Raw genomic sequence first — 26,877 nt, forward strand, 5'->3', positions numbered from 1 at the left:
GATGAAGACATATTACATATGCTACCACGAAATCTCACATAATACTATTTTGTCTTAATCGATCAAAAACTAAACACAATCACTTTACGCCCACTGGATAGCAATAATGGATCTGGATTAGATTAGTTAACAAGATCAGTACCTGAAACTACAGCATAAACAAGCCATTATTAAATGGAGGCACGGTGATGGTGGGCTGACTCAAATAGGGGTAATTGAAAGTGTCACTGTTCCCCAGGTAATCATCAACAATGAGCTCGTTAGAGGTGCAATTAGCCAAAAATTGAAGAGTAGCTGGCTGATCAAAATAAACTGCGTTGGTTGAAGCAATGAGTCCATTTAGAGAATGGAGCCTGTGTTGGAGCTGAGCAAGCTGAGACCTGAGAACAGCGTTTTCATTCATAAGGTTCGAGTAAGCTTGAGTGACAAGGCTGATCATAGCACGAATCTGGCCATTTTCCTTCTGGTAACGGCTAATATCAGCAATTAAACGATGGAAATATTCCTGCTTTCGCATCCTGGAACGGCGTGCAGCTTCACGATTGGCCTTCATTCTCCTCTCACGATAATCATCAGAGGTTGAGTTTTGAAGCATGTCTGACCTAATAGAGTAGTTTCCACTAGAAGAAGCCATCAGATGACTGTGAGAGTATGTGGACTTTGTTTGATCCGATCCAATAGTATAGTAAAAGCACGTATATATATAGAACCCTGCTGAACCTGGTGCTATTAATAATGCTTAATTAAAATGAAGTGACTGTTCGTGAAAACATATAAAACCAGTATAAGAACACAACAGAGAAGGACTGAACTATGTTGACTCGGAGCCTGTTACTACTTTTTATAGCAAAATATGAGAAAATCGTTTTACTTGGTGGTGGAAACATGGCAGAAAACATGATCAAGAACAAGTTATTGAGAAAAAACAAAAACAAAAAAACATTAATGGAGGGAGATGTATTACGGAGTTAGTAATAACAAGGACTGAGATCAATCCAAGGATTTTTGAAAAGAAATGAAAAGAGCTAAAGAAAGAGAGAGACACACACAAAAAGTTCAAAGCAAAAAAGGTGACAAAATGAAAGCCGTTTTGACGAGAACTTAAAATTGGATTTTATTTATGACTAAAGTTAATTAATGAGGGTGTTCATAAGTGTTTTAGTTTAGAACGGGCTATTTCCAATCTTAAAAAAAAAAAAAATTAAACACCCTTATGTTAAATTTTGTATCAAGTATAAAATTTGGGTTGAAAAGGAATATCAAGACTCTTTTTTTTCCATAATACTCTTTGAATATAGTAATTAGAAAATTAAATTTAAAGTTTTTTCAATTAATATAAATTTAATATTAATAATATAATCTATCTATTAAACTAATAATATTAAATTATTTTTAACATTTAAAATAATATTAAAATTTTAAATTATTAATATCTTTTTAATGCCCTGGGTTAAATAGATTTTACAATTAACAAAATACGTCCCTATTAATAATACTGAAATTATTTTTAAAATAATTTAATTTCAATTTTAATTTATTTATTTTAATATTATGTTTCTATTTATTATTAAAATTACTTTAATATAATAAAATAGGTCTAATAGATTGTAAAATATAAAAATATTTTTTAAATATGAAAATTATTTTAAAATTTATATATTATTACATTTAGTATAATGTCGTATTTCTGTTTATTATAAAATTTTGAAGTCAATATTTTTGGGTTTATAGAGTGAAATGATATTATAGTAAAAAGGGGATTTTGATCCCTTATTAAAAATATGGAGGTTCTTGTGACTATTTTCCTAAATTTTGAAGGTGTTAGTATCTTTTTTTCCTATATATTATAATATTCATTTCTCAAACATGTAGTAGGTTAAAAAAAAAAAACTAGTTTATAAGGTACATGAGATAGAAAATGTATAACATTACATTAACCAATTCCTGCAGTTTTACTTTTCAAGAGAAAAAAATAGCTGATTAAGCATTTAATTTAAATTATAATTTGAAATATATGGCCCCATATTTATCTTTTTTTCTTTAACCTTTATGCAACAATAATGCATTCCCGTTTGATCATTTGAAAGAAAGAGACTATTGGGAAAACTTAAAAGCTCCATAACTTTCTTTCTTTTTACTTAAGCATGAACCTCAATCTCTCATATCCTCAAATTTAAACATATATGTCATTGGATTTAAACCATTATCCTGTTACCTTCAATACAAGAGCCGACTGACTAACTATTCTTTAGGAAAGAAAAGTTTTCTAACTTTAGATTATAATCACTTGAATAAAAAGAATTATTAACTTGTGTATTCTACACTAAAAAAGATTGTCGTAAACTTAAACTTAGCCTAGAAAGCATATTCTCCGCAGATATGAGATTTTCTCCCTCAGCTTTGGCAGGCCTTAAGGTGTTGCCACAACCTTTTTTTTTTGTTTTTTCCGGGATTCATGACTGTTATTGTTATTATTGAGCAGGCAACCACTAGCAGCTGATATAGTCTTTGGGTGGCGAATGATTCCATATTGGTTTGTTAATCTTTTAGAGAACTTTGCGATCAGACTCCATGGAGTTCACATCACAGATGATTTAATTGCCACTATATTCTCTCTAGTTTCCGGTACTTTTCAGGTTCAGTGAAAATAACGACATTGTCTATAAATTAAAATTGGCTAATTTCGGTACGATAATGGTTTTCAAGCTATACATTCTTCTGATAGTATATATATGTTTTTTCACCAATTTTTTTTTTTTTTGAGTTTCCCTGCATTGTTCTATAATATATATGATTCTTCTAAATGGTAAAAGCTGATTATATATGCTTTCGTGAATGTTTCATGTTTTTATTTGGAAGTATGTTATATATGCTTATAAATTTATGGACAATATAAAATTTACCAATCGACGATGGCTATTTACTAAGTAAAAATGATTGAACTATCCTTTGAAGATTACGGAACAAGAACTAAATTATAGTAAATGTGAGGAGTAAAGCATGATCCAAATTAACCATACTATAAACTGAAAAGAAAAAACAAACAAGCAAACACGTTCGCTAGCTTTCTCTGGAAGGAAGTGACTGAAGAAGCTTTTACTTTTTTACTTTTTGTTTATTTAATCCTTATGAATTATTGTGGTCAGCAAAATGTATGTAGACAGTAGTAGCGATACTTCTTTCGGAAGCAATAACTTACAATTGGTGAGGGGTATTGTAGAATGTTCCAATATTCGTTCAGCTTTGTCTTGATTTATCATGGAGTTTTTACCTTTGTAATTGTACGTACAATGACACAATCTCCCTAGTGGCGGTTTCCTTTCCTCTTTGGCCTTTGCTTATTTGCTATGCATGCTCGCAGTGCGCTCTAGAGTCCCATAGCATTAACTTTGTCAGTCTTATCTGATCATTAAAGTTTCTCAGGGTTGCTTTCTTTCACATGTAAATTAATCTCGAGCTGTTGTGATGAATTCTTGGTATTACTTTTAGTCGAAATTACTCTTCACTGAAGAATAGAAACATGGCGTGGTTAGACTTCTAATAGAAGCCTTCATAGAGCAGCGGCTTAATTTAACTATAAGCCAGAACTGAAGAGTGATTAATGCATTACATAGTATGGTATCAACAATTGACTAGGCATGTTTATAATATATATAGTGAAATCATTACTCATCATGAAAAATAAGTGCCAACTGGATAAAATATTCTCGTTCATTTTTATCTTTTGGTGGGCAATTGTTGCGAAAATAATTCAATAGACTGATCAATGCAGTTGTTAATAAACGCATAAACTCACCATGTGTTTACAGTAGTCGAATTTGGAACAAGCCTCGCTAGATGTTAAAGCTATGCACACGCCTCCCTTTTGATAAAGATATGAATTAAGATGGGGCTTACTTCTGCAGCTAGACGGAGCTTTGTTTCAGTTCTGACATAAGGGTTATATAGGCTTTTAACTTTTTATTTTGTTTTTTCGTTTACTAATAGAGGTTCTAATTAAGAGTCCAGCAACGTAGTTTTGGCCTCTAACTAATAGGTGAAATATATAACCAGATAACATCCGGTAGTACGTAGTTACATATAGACATGCAGACCAAGTCCATGACACTTCCATCTCCCATCTTATCTAAGAGCATCCATTAATTGTAAAATACTAGAAATTAGAACACATGGGTATAAAATAAAAATGGCATTAGCGGGAGGGATAGTGCGTTGATTGGGGAAACTGGGGGTTCCCAAGGTAGTGTTCAATGAGATGGTCGGATAGAACTGGAAGCAGCATTAATCTTTTCACAGACAAGGGGAAGGGGAAGCCTCGGCCTAGGGTTTTGGTTAGCCCTAAGAGTAGCATTCTCAGTTGCAAGTTGGCAGCAAGACTGGCGTCACGCGCTCAAGCGAGCGCACGACTGTGTGTTTTCCTCCTTGAGATGGTTGATGAGAGCCTTAAACTCATGCAACTTCTCCAGCTTCCTGATCCTGGAGCGACGTGCCGATTCTCAACTTTTAATCATTCTTTTCCGCCTTTGTTCCATATCTTGAAGACGCTTCAAGTCCTCGTCACTACTGCTTCTGTTTGGAATCATCACTACTGAGTCTGGCCTAAGGCCAAGAGTGTTTCTGTTTCCACCAACGCCAACCATAACCCGAAATAGTTTCTATATATGTACGTATGTATATAGAAAGTACATATATAGAAACTGGAATTAATAAATATACTTGGTGTGAATGGAAAAGCTCCGAGTCCGAGCCCCAGGCGTGCAATTTATTTTGAAATAAACAGTTATGCGTACAAAAATAATGATTAGTTCGAAGGAGTATAAGATAATGTAAAAAAAAATACTAAAGAGAGAAAGACGAGAGAAAGTGTGTTGAAAAAAAAGAGAGAAGGCTGGGTAGAGAAAGAGCAAAATTCTCATCTTTTTTCTCTCTTTAGCATTACACATATGTAAAATTATAGATGCACATAATTCATGTTTTGGGATAACCAAATGAAGTGACAATTATTCATGAAAATGTATAAAACAGGTATAGAAAATTTCACTTAGTACGAAGAGCCGGAAATTAAATTATGTTTTAGAAAATTTTCAAAACAATTGGGGGTATTTACAGAAGAGATGATACATTTCTAATTATTAAATTATAAACTTAAAGAAAACTTGATTTGTGGTCATAAATTAATTTACAAATTAAAGTTGATGGTTTTAAAATTCAATAATATTATATTTACTTAGTTTAGATATTTTATTGGGATATTCATTTATGTATCACAAATTATTTAATGTCATATAAATTATATTAGTTGATTTTATTATTAATTATTAATCTATTATTTTTACAATGCTACATTAATGGGTATTCCAATTAATTATCGAAAATGAATAAGCATAGCATTTCTCTTAAAAATCAATGATCAAGATTAAATTTTGATGTAACAGTTGTAGATCAAGAAGTGTACATGCATGAAGGCTTGCATCAAATTTTATAAATTGGCCGGACATGGGTCGGCTCTTTACACATTATAAAACCTTCCTACAAGTATCTCCTCTCCCATCATTCTCCTAACTATTATATACATGAAACATGTATATTTTATGCATTAATTGTCACGTGTTTATTATAAACAAAGATTAGTAATATCCTAAATTCTTCCTACAAGTAAATTTGGTGTGTCAGTATTTGATGAATGTAAACATCATAAAATCACATGATTAATAGTAAGTTTCGTTATTATTTTTATTCAATCAATTGTGTTTCATTATCTTCTAATCAATCGATTATGTTAACAATTTCAGTTGCATAAAATAGTCATCATAAAAATAATTTGTGGCTATCGTTATTATTATACAAACCCAGACGGTTAGATTTACACCAATTCAAGAACGTTTAGATTTAATTTTGTTAATTAATTGAGATTGCAGTCAAACAAATAATATTTCGATTTTATTCTAAAGCCAGTTTGATAATACTGTATCTTTGAAAATGGTGATCTTATAATTTGAAAAAAAATGCTCCTGCATATTTTTAAATTATTAAAATTACCTTTGTGAAAGACACTATCATGGTTGAGCCATGATAATGGCGGCATGCACACTGGCTTGACATCGTTGCTAACCTATAGCAAGGAAATATGTATATGCTTAATTGGTTTAAGAACGTTATCTTCTAAAGAAAAATATAAGTGCCTCAAAATTCAAACTGCTGAACGTGCATGTTGATTGTTGAAGCTCGGGCATTATAGTGAACATAAATGAAATTGTGAAGAATCCATAAAGTAGCACTTAAAGTAGCATTTAATCATTCAAATTACTAAGTAATGGTTGGGATTACTTATCTGAGCAATTTAAACTTGTTGAGCGAGCATAACTGATCTTCGAAATCTTACTGCAGAAAGAGTACATAAGCCACAAATATAAAAATAACTTGAACGTATAATCTAGTGAGTTAACAGTAGTAGAAAGACAGAATTGAAGAATCAACTAACAGGCCCAGGCAAACATTTATAAAATACATATATAACTCATATTCAACACAAAAATTACACCCGATTGACTCAGACCTATTAATTAAACAAACAATACTTGAACTTTTTGATACTATTCTTCAATTTTTTCATGTCGTCTCACGTACCTTAACATGACCCCTTAGCAATTTAGCATGACTTAATTACAGTTAACAAAATAGGTGGTATAGGAAAAAAAGGGGCCACTCGAATTTGTCGTGATTTACATGGGGACGGGGGTTTCTTTTTCTCATCTTCATTTTTAGGCTTTAGCTTTGCAGTAGGAGTTTCACATGATGCTAATAATGTTACCCAATCCCCATCAAGTGGAGTCCAATCAGTTCGAAAGCAAAGCGGCATCCTTTTGTCTGTTTCTTCTCATATCTCAAAGTTTTTTTTTTTTTTTTTTTTTTTTTTGAGAAGCTCCAATCTCAAAGTTAATTCTTCATTGGGAACAAATTTTACCCTCTGATTGACAAAAGTAAAGATAAGGCTATGAACGTAGGTAATCGGCTAGAAAACCGACGTCGAGATTCCCTCAACTTTGAATTCAATCATTCGACCTTTCAATTTTCGAGAGCCATGTTTTTAGGTTTCCCGACGGGAGTGGGTTAGTGTTTAACTCATACGGATGCAGATTAGTAGCCTTAAATAATATAAAAGTGACTCTTAACATAATGGAGCCGATTGATAGGATCAGTTTCTAATTTAATTGTACTGTAAATTTACGAACCTAAAATAATTTGATCATGAATCGTCTATGTTTCTTTGTTCATGAATCATGAAGCATATGGAAAGAAAATGTTGACTGATGGGGAAGTGGGTGGTTGCAATATACAAATTATAAGGGAAATGACCAAATATTTAAAAACTCTATAAAAATTTAGATTTATTAAGCAATCCACGCCTTACGCTTCATAAGTATAAATTTTCCTCCTAATGATGATTAAAAGTATCAAAATTTCACTCATTGTTAAAGTACACTTTGAAGTCTTAATATAGAAGCTCATTAGAATACCAACTTAAATAACCAAATAACCAATATATACAAATGGTAATTTAAAGGGTTAGATCTTTACCTTCACACGTATCTATAGCTTATGAGAACTTGTAACGATTGGCTAGTTTTTAATCTATCAAGTTGAATACATGAAAAAGACATTTTAACTTCTAAATTAGTACTTGATTAAAATTAAAGAAAGAAGAAGAAAATGAATTTTCTCTTTGTAAATGTGAACAATGTTCTCAAAGGCTAAAGACCCATTTATTTTAGAGATAAGTCTCTATTTATAGATGATAGGTGATGTGAAATTAAGGTTTTACCTTGAACCCCACTCATAAGGACACATGTCATCTGTCATTATTATACACGTGGATGTAAATTTGGTTGTAGGAGATCATATATATTTATTCTGTATGTGCTTGTTTTCCTATCTTTATGACTTTGGCCATAATTTCGACCGTGGATTTTGAATAAGCATGACTCTAATTCACCCTCTTACAATTTTTTATAAGTTCTTGAAAAAAAATTTCATGAACGTTATTTCTTTGGAATAATTCCTTTTTGGCGGTGGCAGCCTGCCAACTCCTAATGTATGAGATGGGGGCTCCTAAAGAACGTTAATGGGTGCAATTAGTACTGCTCTTAATGAATCCAGACTTGGGCTTTGCTTACTCTCTATAGGTTCGAGGCTTTATTCAAAATTCCTTCCTTTATCAAATAAAAATCCTTTTGCCTCCACCCTTTTCCTCTTGCTGTCAAAGCTGGTAAGGACGTCTGCTAACCGTCGGGAAATTGCAGTGGACAAATGAAGAACGCATTGCCTCCGGTTTTACTTATCAAATGCACTCTCGAAAGAAATTTATCCTTTTGGAATTGTAAACTCTAAAATTGAGTTGCGGAGAAAATATGTATTGCTCGATAGGTGGGTAAACAAGGACACACTGTTGCCTGGGAGTATTCACAATTCTGGAAGGAAAGAATAACATCTTGCGAATAATATTTGCACAATAAGAACTATTGAAGATTACTAAGAGACAGTATATCATACACGCATCATAAATAAAACAACAGCCAATCAGCCATATATTCATAAACTATTAACACAAACTAAATATTTACAAGCTTCAAGAAGGCATGTCCCTTAATCAAAGTATCAAATTAATAAAAAAGATGCTAGACAAAAATCTTGGTGGAAGAACTTTGCCAACACAAGTCTCAGTAGAACCCTCCCAAGTAGAAATGTAAAGCCTTAAGACAACAAAGAAGCAGCAGAAACAGAGAAAGCTTTTATAGCATCACCTAGGCAATGGCAAATGCAGCCTCTGGGTGGTAATGTAGCATCTCATTCCACATCATCTGCCTGATTATCTGTTCTCCAATGTTCTCGTCAATGTCAAGACTAAGAGGAACCTGGGCAGGTGGGTTGCACTGGGGATCATAGAGCCCTGACATGTAAGGGTGTTGAAGTGCCTCTGTGACTGTGATTCTCTTAGAGGGTTCAAAAACAAGCATTTTCTGCAATAAGTCTAGGGCTAATGGATCAGCCTGGGGATAAAGACTGGAAAAGTGGGTCCCCCTGGAGTAAGGGAGTGATTTGATGAATCTCCTGGCTTTTGGACTATCGATGAACTCCAGATCTGCTTCCTGTTGGGTTCCAAGGACACTGATAATTAGTTTTAGCTGGTTAAGGCACTCAGTTCCAGGGAAGATAGGTTTCCTTCCAAGAATCTCAGCAAATATGCATCCGACCGACCACACGTCGATGGAGGTTCCATAATTGTCGCAGCAGAGTAGGAGCTCAGGTGCACGGTACCAGCGGGTAACAACATATTCAGTCATGAACTGTTCATTGCCCCTGCTGGTTCGTGCCAATCCAAAATCGCATATCTTCAAGTCACAGTTTGCATTGACTAGAAGGTTCCCAGGCTTCAAGTCCCGGTGAAGGATGTTTGCTGAGTGAAGATACTTCAGCCCTCGCAGCAACTAAAACATAGAATTAAAATTTATCACTATCAGACCAAATACCAAACACAATAAAACGCTTGAGAGTCATCTACAGTTTTGTAAAAAAAGAAAAAAGAAAAAAAAACACAGTTTCTATGCCACTAAATCAAACTCCATTTAGCATAGTCGGACAGTCATTAGTGCTAACACAAGAGAGGCATGAGGGTTCTTGTAACCATAAGGTACTAGCAGGCAGCACAGCTTTTAACTACCTGTAGTGTAGATTAAACTCCAATCACAGAGAGCACAAGAGGGGACAGAGGGACATATTTCAAACAACATCACAAAAGGACCTTGACATGATAACCCCCTCTGTGATTGAACAAAAGGCTGAATCAGAAGAATGTTCAAGGTATAAGCATCACTTGGTCGAGAACTGCAGGATATACACCGTTACAGCACATTTTTGGCAGGACTAATAGATTATCAATTTTTCCCTTCATTGAAGTTATCAAAAGCAAACAAATTTCAACTAAAGGACTGAAAGTAAATTACGTCAAGAAGAACCAACCAATACTAGATTTTGATGCAAGATTACCATTTGAAGGAGTATCAAAATTCCAAAATTACAAATATAACAATCAACAACATAGTTCCAAGTTGATTGTTTCAGTTTCTTGAATACCCATCTAACGTTAAGCAAACAAGTTTTCTACATAAACTTATAAATCCTCAGCTAAGCAAAGTCCAATCATAAGCAAGCTAATACATTTCCTATTCTCACTAAAAATTTATGTCAAGAAATATTCTATAAATCTGCATTGGAAATAAAACAGTAAAAAGAATGAAGTTATTTAGCAGATTCACACAGTTTAATCCCATTAAAAAACCCCTCTTATAAAATGCTACTAAAGATGTGATATAATACCTGAAAGACAAAATACTTGCAATGATCATTGGACAGGGACTGAGAAGATTTGATAATCTGATGCAAGTCCGTGTCCATGAGCTCATAAACCAAATACACATCCTTGAAACTGATCCTATGAGTAGGCATCATAACATCCTTCAAAGCAATAACATTGTCATGCTTAATATGTCTGAGCAGCACCAACTCCCTCAAAGTTCTCAATGCATCGATTCGATTCTCAAACACATTATTGATCTTCTTGATCGCAACTTTCTCGTTCGTCTCCCTATTGATGGAAGAACAGACAACCCCGTATGCTCCCCGACCAATTGGTTTGATTGGAACGTACTTTGTATCAATTTCAAACAATGTTTGCCACATCATGTAATAATGCTTCCCTCTTGACCTCATCCCATTTGGAGGTTCAACCAGAGTGGCCATCTCCCTGAAAATAACAAGAATTCAGTCTAAATAATCCATTTATGACTACATTTGACTAACACAACAGCTCAATTAAACATTAAAAAAAAAAAAAAAAAAGCGGGGCAAAAAGAGAAACCTACATATGACAATCAATTTGAAAGCGAAAAAACGCGGACAATAGTATGAAGTTTAAGCTGAACGAAGAGATATGTTTATATACCGAAGAAAAGGACATTCAGAATCGATACTTACTTGCCGCTACGACTTGTTTGCTTTGATGTTTCGCGATCGCTGATTCTCTTCTCACCTACTTTTCCAAGTAGTAAACTTTTGCACTTTTCAGCCAATTAACCATCCCCAAAGCAGCTCAATCGAATGCAATATAAGAAGCTTCTTCGCTGATTCGTCAAAAACAAAAATTCGGAATTCAAAGGGGAGCAGCGAGTTCGTCGCTTAAATACAAATTACATTGCATCTATATTCTGAATGTCTGATCCGATGGGATCTAAATGGTTTATCCGATCTGTGAGATTCCTTATCTCGTCGCGATCGGATTCAGAGCCGAGCCTGAGCCTGAGAGAGAGGGCGAATAATTTATGCTTACATATGCATAGGGGAGTAAAGAAGAGGCGACGCCCACATGGCAATTTTTTTAAAAACTACACAAGACGACACCAGAGTCGACGTGTTTCTTTGAGTAATTATCATCTTTCGGCTTTCGGCTTGCTGCAGTCTTCACTCTTCACTCATGCGCACACAATTACGTCTGTATTTTTATTGTTAGCATTTAGCAATTAGCAATTAGCAATTAGCAGCCGTATCTTCCTTCCGTTGTGTTGACCTTTGGCTTTGGCTGGCTCTCCAGCTCCCCTCCCTCGTTTATCCTTTGCTCTCTTCTCTGCCTTGGTGTTTCCAATATCCGGGGAAGTAACTTTCTTCTAAAATTAGAATAATTTTTAAAAATTTAAAAAAAAAAAGAATTTTTTTTTTAAATTTTTACTTCCACAGGGTATCATATTTGCACAAATTATAAATTTAATTTTTATAAGGTGTAATATGATTACAATTAATTTAATTTTTTTTTATATTATTAGTTATTTAATTCAATTTGTTAATATATGTTTATCCACTTAAATGAATCGAGATACCAAGTAATTAAAATTTCTTGAATTTCATAGCCTTTCATTTTAATATTTATGAGAGAGCAAGACCGATAAAGTATAATAAAAAAATATTAGTTAGGTAAATTGTTTTTTTTTTTTATGTAATTATTAAATGTATAAAACTGAAATGTTGCGACGAAATCTTGAGCTGGCGGCGAATGCATGTGCTAGGATTGGACCAGGCAGGCGAGGTAGCGCGAAGGCAAGAGGAGTAGTTAAAAAGACCTGCTCTTGACTGGCTTTCCTGCATTTGGTAAAAACGTGAAAAAAGGACTGAAAAGCTTTGAGAATACTCCTCCCAGCCTCCCAAATAATAATTAAGCCTTTGCTTTTCCTTCAATCCATCATTAATCTCGTGAATGACAATATGGTACTTCTATCTTACATGCATGTAAGATACATTCCTCTCACATAAATGGTATGTGGGTCCCACACATGCACTATTCATGTGAGGGGAATGTATCTTACATGCATATAAGATAGGGTTTACCTGACAATATACTTCAAAGAAACATTCGGTACGTAGTAGTCTCACTCGCTCTACGGCGCGCCACGTGGAAAGATGGTGTTATGCCGGCTGGCTTGCGTTAATTTGCCGAATTTTCTCGACCCTTTGGGATGGCCCATACAACGTTTGGTCTTGTCACCGGAGGCCAGGTCCGCATTTGGAATCAATCGATGTACATCTGTAAATTTTATATATTTTAATTAAAAAACGTTTGTTTGATTTTGATTTTGATGCTATTTTATGTCCGATGGGAACAATAGTCTAATTTTCTGCTAGCTTATCCTATTACATCACTTCCTACGTAATTTTCTTTTCCTCAGTTTGGAAATGGTTAGGGATAATTGCTATTCTAAACGTGAACGGAATTCTTTTTTAATTCTATTATAAAAAAAAAAAAAGAGGAATTTGATTAGTACTGTGTTTGAAAAATATAACAAACATAGGCCATAAGGCCAAAGCCATCCATTTCTTTAAAAGAATTAAAAGTATTTTGAAGAAACATAGCATGCATCCTTTACACGACTACTGTTGCTATTATCAATTCAAAACGTATAGCGATGTATAGATCTTCCACTTATATATGCATGCATGCATGCATGTAGGTAGGTACGTATGGTGGTGTACAATCGCCTTAAAAGCTATCTGAAACAATATATAGCACGAACTATAGAGAGTAGTAATTGAGATTTTGACACACTTCAATTTCCTTATAAAGCCTCCCTCCCTATGTTAAAATGGTGTGACAGTTGGGGAAGCGGCTAGGGTTTGCCCTTGTGTTGTTCTCCCAATATTTTTTAGCTCTACAATTTGATTTGTGATTTGTGGAGATAAAAAGAATTTGGCGGGATAGAAATTTCGTCATAAACTTTTTGGAATTATTTGTTATTTTATTTTATAATTCCCTAAATCATTTGTACAACACCACGACGTATGAGGTGTGAAAAATTCTTAGTTAAAAAGTAATCATGTGTTGATTTAAACTAATTATACAATTTTTTTTTTAATCTTTTATTGTAATTTAATTTTTATTAAGGTCAAAATTTGTAAACTCAATAGAATGGAGGGGTTTTATCAGGACTTTTGAAGGGTGTGAGTGAGACGCTCCAATCTAATGAAAAAAGAGGGCTAAGCCTAAAAATGTGAAATCTACTACCAAAATCCAAAAAGAGGCTGTGTGACCCTATGAAACCCCAAATTAAAACAAGCCCAAGAAGAAGTTGTTAGGGAAATCCTATTTGGGAAGCTATGGGTCCAAGCCCGATGTCTGTTACCAGAAACTTCGGAGAAGCAAGCCCAAAATAAAATGAGAGGTCAATTATCGCCCCTCAGTAAACTATTATTAGGGTAGGCATATTTTCTCTCCACTACTTTTTATAATTCACCCCACTAACAAAAAATAATTATGATAAATTCTTATTATTTCTTAAATATACAAATCAACAAAAAATTTTACAGTTAATCAATTAAATTCGTATTATAATATTTTTTATATCGGTATCTTTGACTATCAAGGTTGTTTTAAGATAAGTCTTACATGATTATTTTATTGTAATAATTTAAAATGAGTACTTTAGGTATTTATTTTATTTGATTAAGTCTCCAAACTTCTTCTTTATTTGTATTTTTTAAAATATCGTGAACTTATTACAATTATTTATTAGGAATGGTGAGTTTAAAAAAATTATGGGGTGGAAACATCACCACCCTCTATTATCTTTCTAAAATGTTGTTTTCAATTATATTTAGTTGATTAGTTCATTTGGAAGAACCTTTTAAATCAATTCAAAAAGATACTCCTTTTTAATAAGCACTCCTAATTTTACGAGTTTTCACAATCTTAAAATTTGTTATATACTTTCCTATTTTTGTTACTGTACAACCTTGTTGTTAAAAAAAAAAAGAAGTTTTTTAATCAATAATTCTTTAATAACAGTCATGAATTAAAATTATGTATATTTTGAACTATAGATTCGAAGTAGCTTTAAGTATAGAAATAATTAATCTATGTGGGGAAAAGAAATAAAAAAATTAACAAGAAATTATTTTTAATTTTGCAAATCAAAATCATGTGGCTGCTGGGATTCGAGCCCAGGTCTCCACGGCCACAACGTGGAATTCTTACCACTAAACTACAGCCACTTTGTTGTTAAAATATCCTCACAAATTTAGATAAACTATATAAAAGACTAGGCCGATTCAAAAACAGGATAATGACAGGAATCTCCAAAGGATAGTTCTATTAAATAACGAATGACATCTCTCTCACGTAATGGATCGTTGTGACGGCGCAATGGCGCATGCATATCGATGACTGCCCAAATCTGAAGATTACACTATTATGAAAAATATTACAAAAATTTAAATTTGCTTAAATTTACACTTATTGTATGTTAAGTGTATTGTCCTTTGTTTTTATACACTTGTAATTTAAAACGCAAAATTTGAAGAAAAAAGGAAAAAAGTTAAAAAAAAAAATGGGTTGTATTATTTAGTCAAGAGTGGAAAATTGATATTTTTGCAAGAAAGTTTGCACGGTTTACAACTATTGAGTGAAAATCAATATTTTTTGCAATGTTTAAACAACTTTGGTATACAAACATACACCAAAGACTCACCAATGTTTAAACAACTTCGGCTAAACTTGCTTTCCTTAAGTTGATTTTCTTGAGCTTTGATGCATGAGTAATTTGCAGAATAGCACATTTCTTGTCTTGTCAAAGGCTATATATTGAGAAAATTAAAATTCTTCTTGGAGAACTTGGGACACTAATCGGCCCTATGAATTCATCAGATTCAGAGCTCAGAGAAACAATTCACGAGGTAAGGAAATTCTTCTAATATTTTAGATTGAGGTTTGATTAACTGCGAAAGTGTCTATTATTAAAAAATGTATAATTAATTTCTTTACAGGGTTCAAGTTTTGCTCGACTAATAGACTATGCCTTGTGCCCTTGCCTTGTTCATAATATTTTCTTAATGATTACAATGAGTACTACAAGACAGCCTTTTACTTATCATATCAAATATCAAGAAGACACTAAACAGATTGTATACACAAGCTTCGATCCCTTATGGACACTGTGTCCCCTCATTTGTCACACATGGAAATAAATAAAGAAAAGTTACATAAAATGTTCACCTAGCTACTTGCATCTGCAAGTAAGTTACAATAAGAAGCCCTTTCTTTAATTAAAAAATATACACGAGTGAAAAAACGGCCACATGGTACATCTGAGCAAAACTTTTAAATGTATTTTACAATCAATCAACAAATTAGTGTGCATTTGGGTGGCCTCAAAGGAGATAATTTCACCACGCACAGCACCATCTTCCTACGAATCTCTTAGTATCCAGCTTTTCTTTGTTTACCAGTTGAACTGCAGTGCAAGATAAAAGAATTTTGAAAATGATAAAGCGTACTCTAAATGAATAATAAACTCATATTGGTATTATAAAGAAATTATTAGCTAGTCTTATTAGCATACCAACTTCTTCTTCTTCTTCTTCTTATCAATAAATGCTAACAATTCCTCCTGACGAGCAAGTGAATCCTCCAGAGCCTGGGCAATCAAACATGAGTGCATTAATGGCACTGTATGTATATGAACGTCGAATTATCACTCACACAAATCCCTAAGACATGAATCACAGCTTTTCAGTAAGAAATTCATATTACCCTCCTAGTTGACATCAGCTCTTGCTCCAAAGCATCAACCCTACTAACAGCAGCATTTAACATTTCCTCCTTCTCCGCTAACATAGCTGCAGGTTTTGCGCTCAAAATGGTTACTGCATCTTCCAATTCAGCCATGCGCTTCATGACAGCAATGTACTCTGCACCATAAATTCCAGGTGTAGACTTATGCCGGTCTACCTCGTCAACATTGTAACCGGGATTGGAGTAGATGGTGGCATCTGTTAGCTTTTTAGGCATATTTTTTGTCACTCTGATCATCGTTACGATGCCCATAACGAAGGCCATCACTCCAGTGAAAAGCTGAGAGCTAATATTCCCTTCAGGAACCTCATGCCGCATGTTGTAATCTTCAGCTCCAACTGACAGACAATTCAGTTCAAATATATAGTCGTTTCCTCTTTTATCAAGAAGACAAATAAACTCTCTATTTCACGGGCACAAGCACGGAGTGATACCTTTCAGATAGAATTTTTCATTCTCAACTACTTTTTGCCAACTTGCATCCACAGGTTTATCGACCATTGGCACAAAACGATCATCGTACTTGAAGGACTTGTGGAAATTTTGCTTCATAATCTGTGGGGTTCAATTTCGTGAAAAAAAAGGGAAAGGAAAAATTAGCAATGGATACCAGTGAATCATTCATAATGACCAGAAAGGGAAATTGAGAGTAAGGAGGAACTGGAAGAACTTGTACATTAAACTCTTCCTGAATAGGAGAGAGCCTCGGACACTGTTCCTTGGGGCTCTCCGCATTGGAAGTCTCAATTTTCTGAGTAAAATTGTACATACTTGATCAATGACAAGAACAAGGACTCAAAAACAACATGGAAAGACAAGTATGTTTCAGAGAACAAGTGAAACCTTGAAGCTTATTGTCTCGTCCTCAGAAATTGTCTTCTCCTCAGGTTTTTGAGCCCCACCCATATTTTTACATTTGTGGTCACCGTTTTGAACCATCTACAGGTCCATGGATCAACATTTTTAGATAGCTAATTCAAGAGCAGCTATGAACAAGAAAATCAGTCTTGTTATTCAAAGCAAAAGTGCCAGGGTTACCTTCAAGATATCTGGGTCTTTCCATGGGCCCTTATCAGACCGCATACAACCCCCTTGATCAGCACAAGTACAGCTACCTCCCAAAAACTCCGGCAACTCACTGGTGCAAAAGCCAAACCACTGATAAATTTAAACGACAAAAGTACCAAATGAAGCCAAGTTGTGCATTATAAGTTTACCTAGCGTCAATAATTTCCAGCAACTTGCTCTGATATTTGTTCCCTAGCACCTGTTCAATAGTATATTTCACTGATCAGATATATTCCCTTGATCAAAATAATCTGCGAATGACATGCCATCAACTTTCAAGGCAACATGAGCAATATGACGTGTGTGTATCCTTACATGAATCTTTGCCGTGGTCTTTGGATCAAGGAAGGACTTAATCGTATTCCACAACATTCTAAATCCTGAACCAGCATTAATGATGAACATCCGGTTCAAGGTCTGTAGTAAGGAAAAGAAATTACTCATCAGAATTCTGTCATCTACAGCTAGTACTTGGAGATTCCATAGAGAGGCCAACCAAAGACTTGGATGGCTGCTAACTAAGAATAGAGATGAATTAGAACCTCAGGGTAATTGTCACCATCAATTTTCTGAATCTGAGTAATTAGTTCCCTGGCAGCCTTATTAAAACTTTTAAGACCCTGTAGCATAACATCGTGTTAAAATCAAAACAATGTGCTTTAGAAGAGATTAAGCGTTGATCCGGAGAACTAATCTGTAAGTTATTTTCACATACCACTCCTTGCACATCAAGGATTGTTGTACTTTGATCAATGTGCTTTTTTGCTGCAATCGAACATGCTGGAAACTTGATATCAAAGGTCCTCTCAAATTCCCGTACATGGTAGTTGAGATAGCGCTCCATATTCGTTACTTGCATGAGCTTGGTAGCATCAACTAAGCCTAATCTCTCAATATATACAGGTTGTCCTTCCTTGTCTACTCCATGATGACCATGGGGATAACATTCCAAGACTTGGCTCAATTCCTTAAATTCAAAATCCTTAAAGAAAGATGAATCTAATTAAACTTCTGGTCCAAAAATTCTAGATTAAACTAACAACTCCGTAGAAGAATTAATTCGAAAGCCTCCAAAGCCTGGTTGTTTAATTTTTATGAATGATTAATACCTGCATAATATCATCAGTACCAAACTCCTTTCTCCACTGAAGCATATCTGACCACATTTGTTTTGTTTTTTCTATATCGAATTTCCTGGCCTTCAAGAATCTGTATGCGTAAATTCAAATTCAAAAGTAAAAGGTTTAGAGGTTCACAAAGGAATATAGGGATGTTATATGTATCATCTAGGCTGTAGAAGAAGAGGAAAGGGAAGAAGCAAATAAACCTGAGCATCATATGATAATCATCGTGTCTTGAGGGCAACAATTCCTCTAATATAAGAGCTTGACGAAGCGCATCAACGGCCTTAATTTCTTCGGCGTCATGCACATCCTCAATCTCAACCACAGACATCACCTTACTACTTCTCCTTCCCCTTTTCAAAGAATGCCTGAACTTGTTTGAAGCACTAATTGCTACCTTCTTCAATGACCCAATCCTGGTCTTTTTCTCATCCTCAAAAATCTCATTTTCTGGTGTTACAAAACCGACAACCATATTAGTTACAATCGATAGTAATAATTAATACAGGCACGAACTACTAACGAACCTAGAAAAATAGTATTAATAAATAATATTCAAAGATTCTGATACCTTGTCTGGGAGAGAGGATTCCACATGCGGCCATGAGATTTAACACTCGTTTAGGTATTTACTTTGCTTTAAACGGGTTGGTGACGCAGCAAAGGGCAGAAGAATCAAGCACTCATATCACGAGATGCCAGAACTATATATTTGCATCAAATGCCTGCCAACGTTTGAACAAAATGTACGTCAGAGGAAAAAAAAATCAAACACGAACAAAAAGAGTATCAAAGACTGATTGAGAGTGAGAAAGAAAGGTTTAAAAAGGAGTAGTTACCCTCTGCCGAAGAGCAAAAGAGATGAAGTTGGGAGATTTAAGTACAAAAGACCGAAGAATTCTCAGTAAATGCAGCGTCCTTAGGAATTGGCGGAGAGATACGATGAGCTAATAAGTGGCGTTGTTTACTTTTTTTGGGCTTCCCTAAAACAATCAATGTTCGCGGCCTTGTTGAGGTGAGGTTCGATGGCTGTTGGCTGTAATTGACCGTGCGTGGCGAAATGTAAGGCCACTCCATTCATAATCTTGACGGTATCTTTTAACCTCTTTTCCCGCCACTTTCGTAGATTATTCAGTTATCCGGGCCTGAAAAGGAAGACTTTGCTTAATGGAACGCTAGACTTACATGTCCAATATTATTCCGCCACGTGGCATCTCTTGCCTGAAAATCCGCCCAGATCTGAGATTTCAAGATCTAGGTCATTAGGTTGTACGTATGCTCTCTCTCTCTCTCTCTCTATATGGGATTAAGATCAATTGTTAATTACAACCATGTCCATAGCAATTAGAAACTGTGATGAAAATTAAGCATGACCAAAGTTTGTACGACGCTTTAACGGGACACAGAATTGGACCAGAAAAATGAATACCGTAAACCTAAAATTTCTATGTACTTGAGCAATATTATTTTGCCTTTATTAACATTTCTTAAGCCGAAAAAAAAAAAAAAAAAAAAACTCAAACAATTCAGTCAATATTTCTTTTTCTCCTCAAGCTCCACTTCTGTTGCAAAATGCAATAAAACATCCTTCAAGTTCAAGTCATTTATAAACTTCCATATAAAAAAAAAAAAGGAAAAGGAAAAAAAAGTTAAATAAAATTAAACCTTTAAAAAGAACTAGAATTGCTTTCTTTTCGAGTATTAAACAAGCTTCAATGTAGCTATCAATGATCTGAACTAACCAATGGTTGTATCCCTTGATCTAATGGCAGAAGCGCTTGCCGTCAACAACATTGCTAGAATAATAAATTTATAACTACTTTTTTAATCACAAAAATGATTTTCTTGGGACAATAGAAAAACCTTAAATGTGAAAATAGTTATACAAGCTCACATTTATTAAGTCAACTGACATTCCAGGAAAGAAACCACATTTTCATTTTCAGATTTCACGTCAGTCAGAATCAGAGTCTGGATCCACAGAGCATCTCACCGTCCTGTGCCTATTCTCCTGATATTCATCCTCTTCATCATCTTCATTCTCTTTCTTCTCGCTAATTACACCTATAAAATAAAGGGTTTCAGACACAAGTTTAAGCTACGAGTTGAACTACATCAGGGCAGAGGCAATACCTTTCTTTACTAGTAGAACCTCAAGTGTCTTTGTGGTGAAATCATCTTTTCCTCCCAGATCTTGAAATCCAACCAGCCTATCTATAGCAATTCCTTTTCTGAATGCAAACAGTGTTATGATTTAGTATTAATATTTGATTAGAAAACATTATTAGTTTCTACATTCGACAGGTGATGCAAAACAATTATTCCATTGGGCATAGGGTATATCATTTCAGCTGGACATTCATTTTTGTCATGTCCAGAAAGATAATGGGAATCACAAGGGAGTAGATTACCACTACCCATGCGTCATTACTGCTCGGGTTATGACAATTAGAATGAATTTTGTATACTCCAATTTCTTAGTTGTTCTCGAAGCCAACAAACCTCAACTCATATGCCGTAAAAGATAGCAAAATGTGCATAAAAATAGAAAAATTAAAAGGCATCACACATTGTCTGACCTGAATATTATGACACAAGGCAAAGTTTTAATTCCAAGTTTGGTCACGAAGAAGGGTGCATTCTGCAATATAACAATGATGATATTCCATAAGGCATTATGTGCAGCTTAACATTTTGAATGACTTAAGATGAAATTTTGTTTTACAATCTAACAGCATAAGCCTCAGTCGATGAAAAATCTCAATTCAACTGGAGAACAAGAGTGCTTGTGAATACTAACCTCTGCATCCAGCTTGATAAACTTCGTACCAATATGCTTTGGTGCAAGGGCCTTCAAATGTTTATCCATTATCCTTAAAATATTCCATCAACATGGTCAGATACATAAATCTTGATACATTAATTATGCGTGCAAACCAATGTATCGGTGTACATGTGTATGGGAGCAATATTTTAAACAGAGGATTTACTTGCAGCGATAGAACTCCTTATGGTAGAAGTGGCAAATCGCTTTCTCACTTCCAGTGACTTCAGCCAAGAAATCCCCTTCACCTATCTCCCTGTATTCTCCATGTCCTTTCATTTGCAAGACTTGTCGCTTCTCAGCTTCTTTCTATTGAAATAATTTTTTTAACGTGAATGACAAATTCAGAAATCTCAACCCAGAGGCCAAAGCTAGCTACCAAATCGCACAGCAGTTCACCAAGGGGTTAAAAGGACACAAAAAAAAAAAAATCTAACCTTGAGAGCTGCAATCCTGTCCGAATGCAATTTTTCCAGCTCAGGATCCTGCAAAGGCATTGCAATTCCATATGAGATGAAATGACTAGACACGTTTATAATTTTACACTGTAGATATAAATACTAACTTACATCCATCAGTTCATCGAGGTCAACTTCGTCGTTAGAACTTGAAGCCTGAGCCTTCTCTTTATCAAGCAGTTCCTGTAAGACCAGTATATATACCCTTTATACATCATAATAGCCGTCATTAATGTTATGCTGAAAACTTCAACAATTCATCGAGGAATGGAATTTCTGGGTATTAAAATATTGGGGTATAAATATAGCGAAAGTCACTCTCTCAACGACAGTTTAAAAAATAACCAAAAGGGTTCTAAAAGTATCGCCGTATTGAGTAAAACCTTCCGAATGAATTTACCGGTTATTGAATTATCAAGTGAAGATTTGCGTGATAGTTCGCTATTATAAGCCAATTATTTGTTCGCATCCATGAAATTAAAAGAATAAAAGAAGATAGAAATAGAGAATGGAACCTTTTGATAATCACGAGCAGCTGCCGCAATTACATTCCCAAATGCCAAGTTAGACAGAGTCGATTTCACAGAATCGGGATCCATTTCTCCTTAACAACTAAGGGATTGCTTAATTGAAGGGAGCAGATCTAAAATACAACGTAACTTCGGTAGAAAGATCAGAGGAGTGACGGAGTGATAGTTTCGAGTCTCAGAGTTTTTGCAACAGAAAAATGGGATCTTTAATTCTTTTTAATACAATAACTGGTTTGTGGTTTCCGATCGGACCGGGTAAAGAGACAGCTTCGCCGTGCGACGCCCTCTCGCTCTCAGGGCTCAAGGCTCTCTCAATCTCTTTTGCTTTCAGTATCCTGGCGTGGTGTCTGCTAAGTTGTTAATTTGATATATTTTCATTCGACCCCCTTGAAATCGTAAAAATTATGATTGAACCTCTTTTACAAAATTATTAGTTTGTATGGATGAATTTTGTAGGATTAATAATTTTAGGCGTGCCTTACTCTTTTGAATTCCAATTAGTTCGACAAAGTTGAATAACGAAGCTGAATGATTCACTTCAAAGAGAGACACATACAACTACTAATTTAGAACACCACACAAGCTAGTGAAGCATAGCAAACGCATGGTTGCTAGTGAAATATCTAACATATAACAAAGAAAAGAAATCATTTCACAGTGATATTGTTTGCCATAAAAATAACAATAAAGTTTTTACATGAATCAAAAAATGGATATTAATATAACTTGAACTAGTTAAAAAATTGTCTTGGTTGTTTAGTTTAGATATGGTGGCTAACGGCTATGCTCTTCCTTGATCCAGACACCTCCTCTGAATCCAACATCTTCAATTGGGAAAGAGTCCAACTCCGGACACCAACTAGCATTCACAATATGTAAGGATGGCATAACCCCTTGCAACCTCGTCCATTCGATTCCCAAATCTGATAGAGATTCAAACAATAGGGCCTCGATTTTCCAGACAGTATTATTCTCCCCCCAAAAGCTGTCATGCATTTTTGAAAGGTTTCCTGAACAGACGGAAAGATATCTTAACATAGGAAGCGAGGCAGGATTGAGCCAGACAGGACTTGTTTTCCCGGGATAAAAATTCAGAGAGAGCTCATCCAGTTGCTCTGGAGGATAAAGCTCATCAATTTTGGCAATGAGGTCACTGCCATGGCTGTCAAAGCAACTTATTGACAGAAACTGCAGCTCTCTCAGGTTTACCAATGCATCTTCTTCAATCTCATCACCACAAGTAAGCTGCAATCCAAGTTTCCTAAGTCTAGTCAAATTCTTCAACTCAGAAATCCGACAGCCTTCTGGTTGGCTTGATCTAGCAGGTCTAAATCCCAACAGAACTTCAAGGTTCAAAAGCTTTCCGAAGCCTTTTGGTAAGTACTGAAGGGAACCACAATGAGTTACATCTAATGCTCTGAGCTGGATGAATGACTGAACATAAGAGGGCAGCATCTTAAGGTTTTGACAGTAACTGACATCCAAAATCTGAAGGTTCTTAAGTTTCTTCAAAGAAGGGGGAAGATGTATCAAAGGGTGGGTGTTGCTTAAGCAAAGATAACTTAGGTGTTGGAGAGAACCAGTCTGAGATAATAAACCTTTGAGAGGCAGTTCAAAGATAGATCTGGATATATCTAGAACTCGCAAATAACGACATTCACTAAACTTTGTTGCAAGATTTGATGCAATGTTATTCACTTCAGCAGTTTTGGTGGTGGACATCAAAGCTCGCAACTTTAGATTAGATATAAGTTGCTTGCTTTCCACATCGCTTGTGACCCCCAGATGACGACAATTCAAACCATTTGGTTTCGAAAATGCATCCTCCTCTGCCACTCTGATCACCAAGTCACGGACCATGTCATGAATTTTGCAAGTGCTAATCATTTTATTGTAAGCCTTATCAACCACTTCTACCAAGCATCTATTTGTTAACCCTGAGAAACAATCTTCTCCAGCTTCAATTGATGATCTACCATTTCTCTGAGGGACAAATCCCTCGCCAATCCACCAGTAAACTAATTGCTCTTTCCTTATGACACAGTCCTCAGGATAAACAGAGAAACTCAGAAAGCATGATTTCAGGTAAGGGGGGAGCTCATCGTAACTAAGCTGCAGTGAAGCCATCACAGAGTCGTCATTTTCTGCCAGTTCATCCCGAAAATTATCTGCCGTTCGCCTCCATTCATTATAAGTTGGTGGTTTATAGAGCATCATGCCTCCAACTGCCTTGATTGCTAATGGAAGCCCCTTGCACTTCTCTACAATCTCCTTTCCAACACCCTCTAGCGAAGGGTGCTGACACTCTCCTTCAGTTGCTGCAAATGCTATTTTTCTGAACAACAACCAGCTATCATCCTCACTGAGGAATTTGGGAAAATGCATCCTTGCCTTCTTCACTCCCATTTTCTGGGAGACTTTCCCATTTCTTGTGGTGATAATGATACTACTTCCTTTTCCCTTAGGTAATCCTTCATAGATTCTACGCCACCAAGCAAGGTCTTCTCCCCAGACATCATCCATCACAATCAAATACCTCTTGCCTAATAGATATTGGTTAATTTTCCTTAACAGCTCCCCTCTGTCATCTCCAGCACTTGCATCACCCAAATTCCTCAACATGCTTCTCATAATTTGTTCTTCAGTAAATGTTTGAGAAACAGAAACCCACATTCTTCTTTCAAACCAATTCTCTATTTCTCTGTCATTGAATACCTTCTGAGCAATTGTGGTCTTTCCCAATCCACCCATACCAACAACGCCAATTGCTAGTATCCCTTCCTCTGCTTCAAATAGCCAATCTTTAATCTTCCTTGTGTCGCCTTCCAATCCAACCACTAAGGTATGGTCATATACAGGGCAGCTCCATCTGCTCATTTGGTCATTGCGTGCATCCATTGTGTCTGTCCGGGTGAAAAGTGGGACATTAAGAAAAGACGCTATGTTGTGTTTAATCTTGGTGATTTTGTCATTGATTTCTCTGAGGCGCTTTCCAGTTTGATACCGAAATGAAATATTTGGAGGATATAGAAAAGTCAACCAAACATTGGAAAGTTGATCCTCATCCCTTGATTGGAGATGACAGTCTGCCAGAATGTCTTCAGCTTCATAAATCAGCTCCCGCAGCTCAGCCATGAACGTGCGTAGAGTTTGGGAATTTCTCTTCCTCTTAAGCCTGTCTGCATCTGCCAGGAAGCTCTGCATGAACTGAAGCTCACTCTGTAACCTCTCAAACTGGTCCCTGAATTCATTCACATAGCCAGTCTGTTCCGTAAGAGTGATAAGTAGCCTTTCCAAGAATATCTGCACCACTGCATCCGCCATACTTTCTCCCCCACAAATATGAAGCAAGGGAAAAGCTGAAAATATTGAACATTAAGCCGAGGGCTAAAATAGAAATGAGTTGCTAGAATGTAAGTACCATCACTTGCGAGGAAATTCCATTAGCAATTCATATGATAAAAAGACTACAGGAAACATATAGAAAATATTCTTGGGTTGAACTCTTGTTAACTATGAATTAAAACGGGTAGGATGTGAATTGTTTCTAATCTCAGAATATACAACAGTAATCATTTATAAATTTAAACGTCAGTTAATGCTCTTAATCAAAAAAATTTCCTGGTTCCTTCCCCGGCATCAGCATCCAGAAATAACAAGGGAAGTACTAACTTGGAGAATTGGTGGCTATGAGCTAAGCAGAAACACCTAGCAGGAATTCAATGTAAGTCTGATTCAATACAAGAATAACAACATAAATGACTTTCATTTTCTTTTGATTTCTGTCATAAGTAGCTCAATTCTGATGTTAAAAAAGAAAGAAAGTAAATTTTAAATATGCGTTACGTCAAATTCTAAATCTGCCTGCAACTGGGTTATCTGCACAGTTAACCTTCATGCCAATAGGTTTCCTTTTTCATACAAAACTACTAATCAAGTCAATCGGAAGAACAAGATTTATTAAAAAATAGAAGAAAAACAAAAAAAATCAAGAAAAATGTACTTACAATCAAATTCTTGGAAGCCTTTCGTAATCTCTCAGAACTCAGTAATTCATTGAAAATGGCGGAAATATAATGATAATATAAGCACAGGTTTTAGCGGTCAAACCAGATGGACAGATTGAGTTACAAGGAAGGTTCGACTTTTATTTTGCTTCTCTGATCCTCTATCTGTACATTTTACATTCGTGAATTACAAAAACATCCTTATTTGCTGATGGGATTAGAAATGCAAAGCTGATCTGGGGAAGGTTAATAGGGTAATTTGGTCATCGACCTAACACCCAGCTCATGACACTCTAGTCAACTGCACAGCCAATTGAATTGTTATGGTTAGAGCTGCCAAAACAGGCCATTGAATCATGTTCGTGTCGTGTTAAATTTAAGTCGATTTAAATTCGATCTATTTAATAATTGTGTCAAAATATTAAGATTTAAATCCGACACAAAAAAATAATCGGGTTACTCAATAACTCATTTAATATCTATATATTGAACAAAAGTTACATCAAATATTTACACGCTATTATACATACGTATGTGCATACATACATACATACATACATAATTTTTTGATATTATTAAATATACATATCTACCAATATATTACACATTTACACTATTGAGGTTTTAATTATATATATATATAATATTATAAAATATACATGTCTATCAATTTTTACACATTTACACTATTGAAGCTC

General features: G+C 35.1%; 5 protein-coding genes and 1 non-coding gene across 7 annotated transcripts; all 6 read right to left on the reverse strand.

The window, feature by feature from the left end:
- Positions 1 to 148: 148 nt before the first annotated feature.
- Positions 149 to 634, reverse strand: LOC102624722 (bZIP transcription factor 44-like). Its single transcript, XM_006467088.1, has one exon. The coding sequence runs from the start codon at positions 632 to 634 to the stop codon at positions 149 to 151; it is 486 nt and encodes a 161-aa protein (XP_006467151.1).
- Positions 635 to 8,558: 7,924 nt separating this feature from the next.
- Positions 8,559 to 11,669, reverse strand: LOC102617717 (mitogen-activated protein kinase 7). The gene is made up of 3 exons (XM_006466788.4): positions 11,032 to 11,669; positions 10,375 to 10,801; positions 8,559 to 9,485 (listed from the first exon to the last, which is right to left on the reverse strand). The coding sequence occupies exons 2-3, from the start codon at positions 10,795 to 10,797 to the stop codon at positions 8,802 to 8,804; spliced, it is 1,107 nt and encodes a 368-aa protein (XP_006466851.1). The 5' UTR covers positions 10,798 to 10,801; positions 11,032 to 11,669; the 3' UTR covers positions 8,559 to 8,801.
- A 2,848-nt stretch (positions 11,670 to 14,517) lies between these two features.
- TRNAH-GUG (transfer RNA histidin (anticodon GUG)) lies at positions 14,518 to 14,589 on the reverse strand. Its single transcript has one exon. It is a non-coding gene; the product is annotated as a tRNA-His (tRNA).
- Positions 14,590 to 15,460: 871 nt separating this feature from the next.
- On the reverse strand, positions 15,461 to 19,645 carry LOC102624449 (phosphatidylinositol/phosphatidylcholine transfer protein SFH12). Its single transcript, XM_006467087.4, has 15 exons — positions 19,200 to 19,645; positions 18,932 to 19,085; positions 18,564 to 18,810; positions 18,346 to 18,445; positions 17,952 to 18,218; positions 17,779 to 17,856; positions 17,552 to 17,653; positions 17,386 to 17,435; positions 17,207 to 17,306; positions 17,012 to 17,107; positions 16,845 to 16,919; positions 16,603 to 16,723; positions 16,127 to 16,506; positions 15,936 to 16,010; positions 15,461 to 15,827 (listed from the first exon to the last, which is right to left on the reverse strand). Exons 2-15 carry the CDS (start codon positions 18,963 to 18,965, stop codon positions 15,816 to 15,818), a joined length of 1,737 nt encoding a protein of 578 aa, XP_006467150.2. The 5' UTR covers positions 18,966 to 19,085; positions 19,200 to 19,645; the 3' UTR covers positions 15,461 to 15,815.
- A 512-nt stretch (positions 19,646 to 20,157) lies between these two features.
- Positions 20,158 to 22,508, reverse strand: LOC102617425 (thioredoxin domain-containing protein PLP3B). Its single transcript, XM_006466787.4, has 8 exons — positions 22,158 to 22,508; positions 21,754 to 21,825; positions 21,622 to 21,669; positions 21,351 to 21,493; positions 21,161 to 21,233; positions 20,940 to 21,001; positions 20,494 to 20,591; positions 20,158 to 20,424 (listed from the first exon to the last, which is right to left on the reverse strand). Exons 1-8 carry the CDS (start codon positions 22,239 to 22,241, stop codon positions 20,315 to 20,317), a joined length of 690 nt encoding a protein of 229 aa, XP_006466850.1. The 5' UTR covers positions 22,242 to 22,508; the 3' UTR covers positions 20,158 to 20,314.
- A 303-nt stretch (positions 22,509 to 22,811) lies between these two features.
- On the reverse strand, positions 22,812 to 26,347 carry LOC102616725 (disease resistance RPP13-like protein 4). 2 transcript variants are annotated; one of them, XM_006466784.4, is made up of 2 exons: positions 26,180 to 26,347; positions 22,812 to 25,531 (listed from the first exon to the last, which is right to left on the reverse strand). In XM_006466784.4, the coding sequence occupies exon 2, from the start codon at positions 25,494 to 25,496 to the stop codon at positions 22,947 to 22,949; it is 2,550 nt and encodes an 849-aa protein (XP_006466847.1). In that variant the 5' UTR covers positions 25,497 to 25,531; positions 26,180 to 26,347; the 3' UTR covers positions 22,812 to 22,946. The 2 variants fall into 2 exon arrangements, with proteins under 2 accessions (XP_006466847.1, XP_006466849.1); XM_006466786.4 differs by having other exon boundaries at positions 22,812 to 25,559; positions 26,180 to 26,334.
- Between the last annotated feature and the right edge of the window lie 530 nt (positions 26,348 to 26,877).

Source organism: Citrus sinensis, chromosome 7, assembly GCF_022201045.2.
Source record: "Citrus sinensis cultivar Valencia sweet orange chromosome 7, DVS_A1.0, whole genome shotgun sequence".
Lineage (NCBI taxonomy): Eukaryota > Viridiplantae > Streptophyta > Magnoliopsida > Sapindales > Rutaceae > Citrus > Citrus sinensis.

Excerpts from the sequence above, each read along its gene's own strand:
- LOC102624722 (XM_006467088.1), bottom strand. The coding sequence starts at position 634 with ATGGCTTCTTCTAGTGGAAACTACTCTATTAGGTCAGACATGCTTCAA.
- LOC102617717 (XM_006466788.4), bottom strand. The coding sequence starts at position 10,797 with ATGGCCACTCTGGTTGAACCTCCAAATGGGATGAGGTCAAGAGGGAAG. Across the intron at positions 9,486-10,374 it reads GCAAGTATTTTGTCTTTCAG|TTGCTGCGAGGGCTGAAGTA; the intron begins GTATTATATCAC and ends TCTATGTTTTAG.
- LOC102624449 (XM_006467087.4), bottom strand. The coding sequence starts at position 18,965 with ATGGCCGCATGTGGAATCCTCTCTCCCAGACAAG. Across the intron at positions 17,857-17,951 it reads TCCTTGATGTGCAAGGAGTG|GGTCTTAAAAGTTTTAATAA; the intron begins GTATGTGAAAAT and ends GTTATGCTACAG. Across the intron at positions 16,507-16,602 it reads TGAAAAATTCTATCTGAAAG|TTGGAGCTGAAGATTACAAC; the intron begins GTATCACTCCGT and ends ATTGTCTGTCAG.
- LOC102617425 (XM_006466787.4), bottom strand. The coding sequence starts at position 22,241 with ATGGATCCCGATTCTGTGAAATCGACTCTGTCTAACTTGGCATTTGGG. Across the intron at positions 21,826-22,157 it reads CTGCTCGTGATTATCAAAAG|GAACTGCTTGATAAAGAGAA; the intron begins GTTCCATTCTCT and ends CTGGTCTTACAG. Across the intron at positions 20,592-20,939 it reads CCTTGTGTCATAATATTCAG|AAAAGGAATTGCTATAGATA; the intron begins GTCAGACAATGT and ends GTTTGCATTCAG.
- LOC102616725 (XM_006466784.4), bottom strand. The coding sequence starts at position 25,496 with ATGGCGGATGCAGTGGTGCAGATATTCTTGGAAAGGCTACTTATCACT.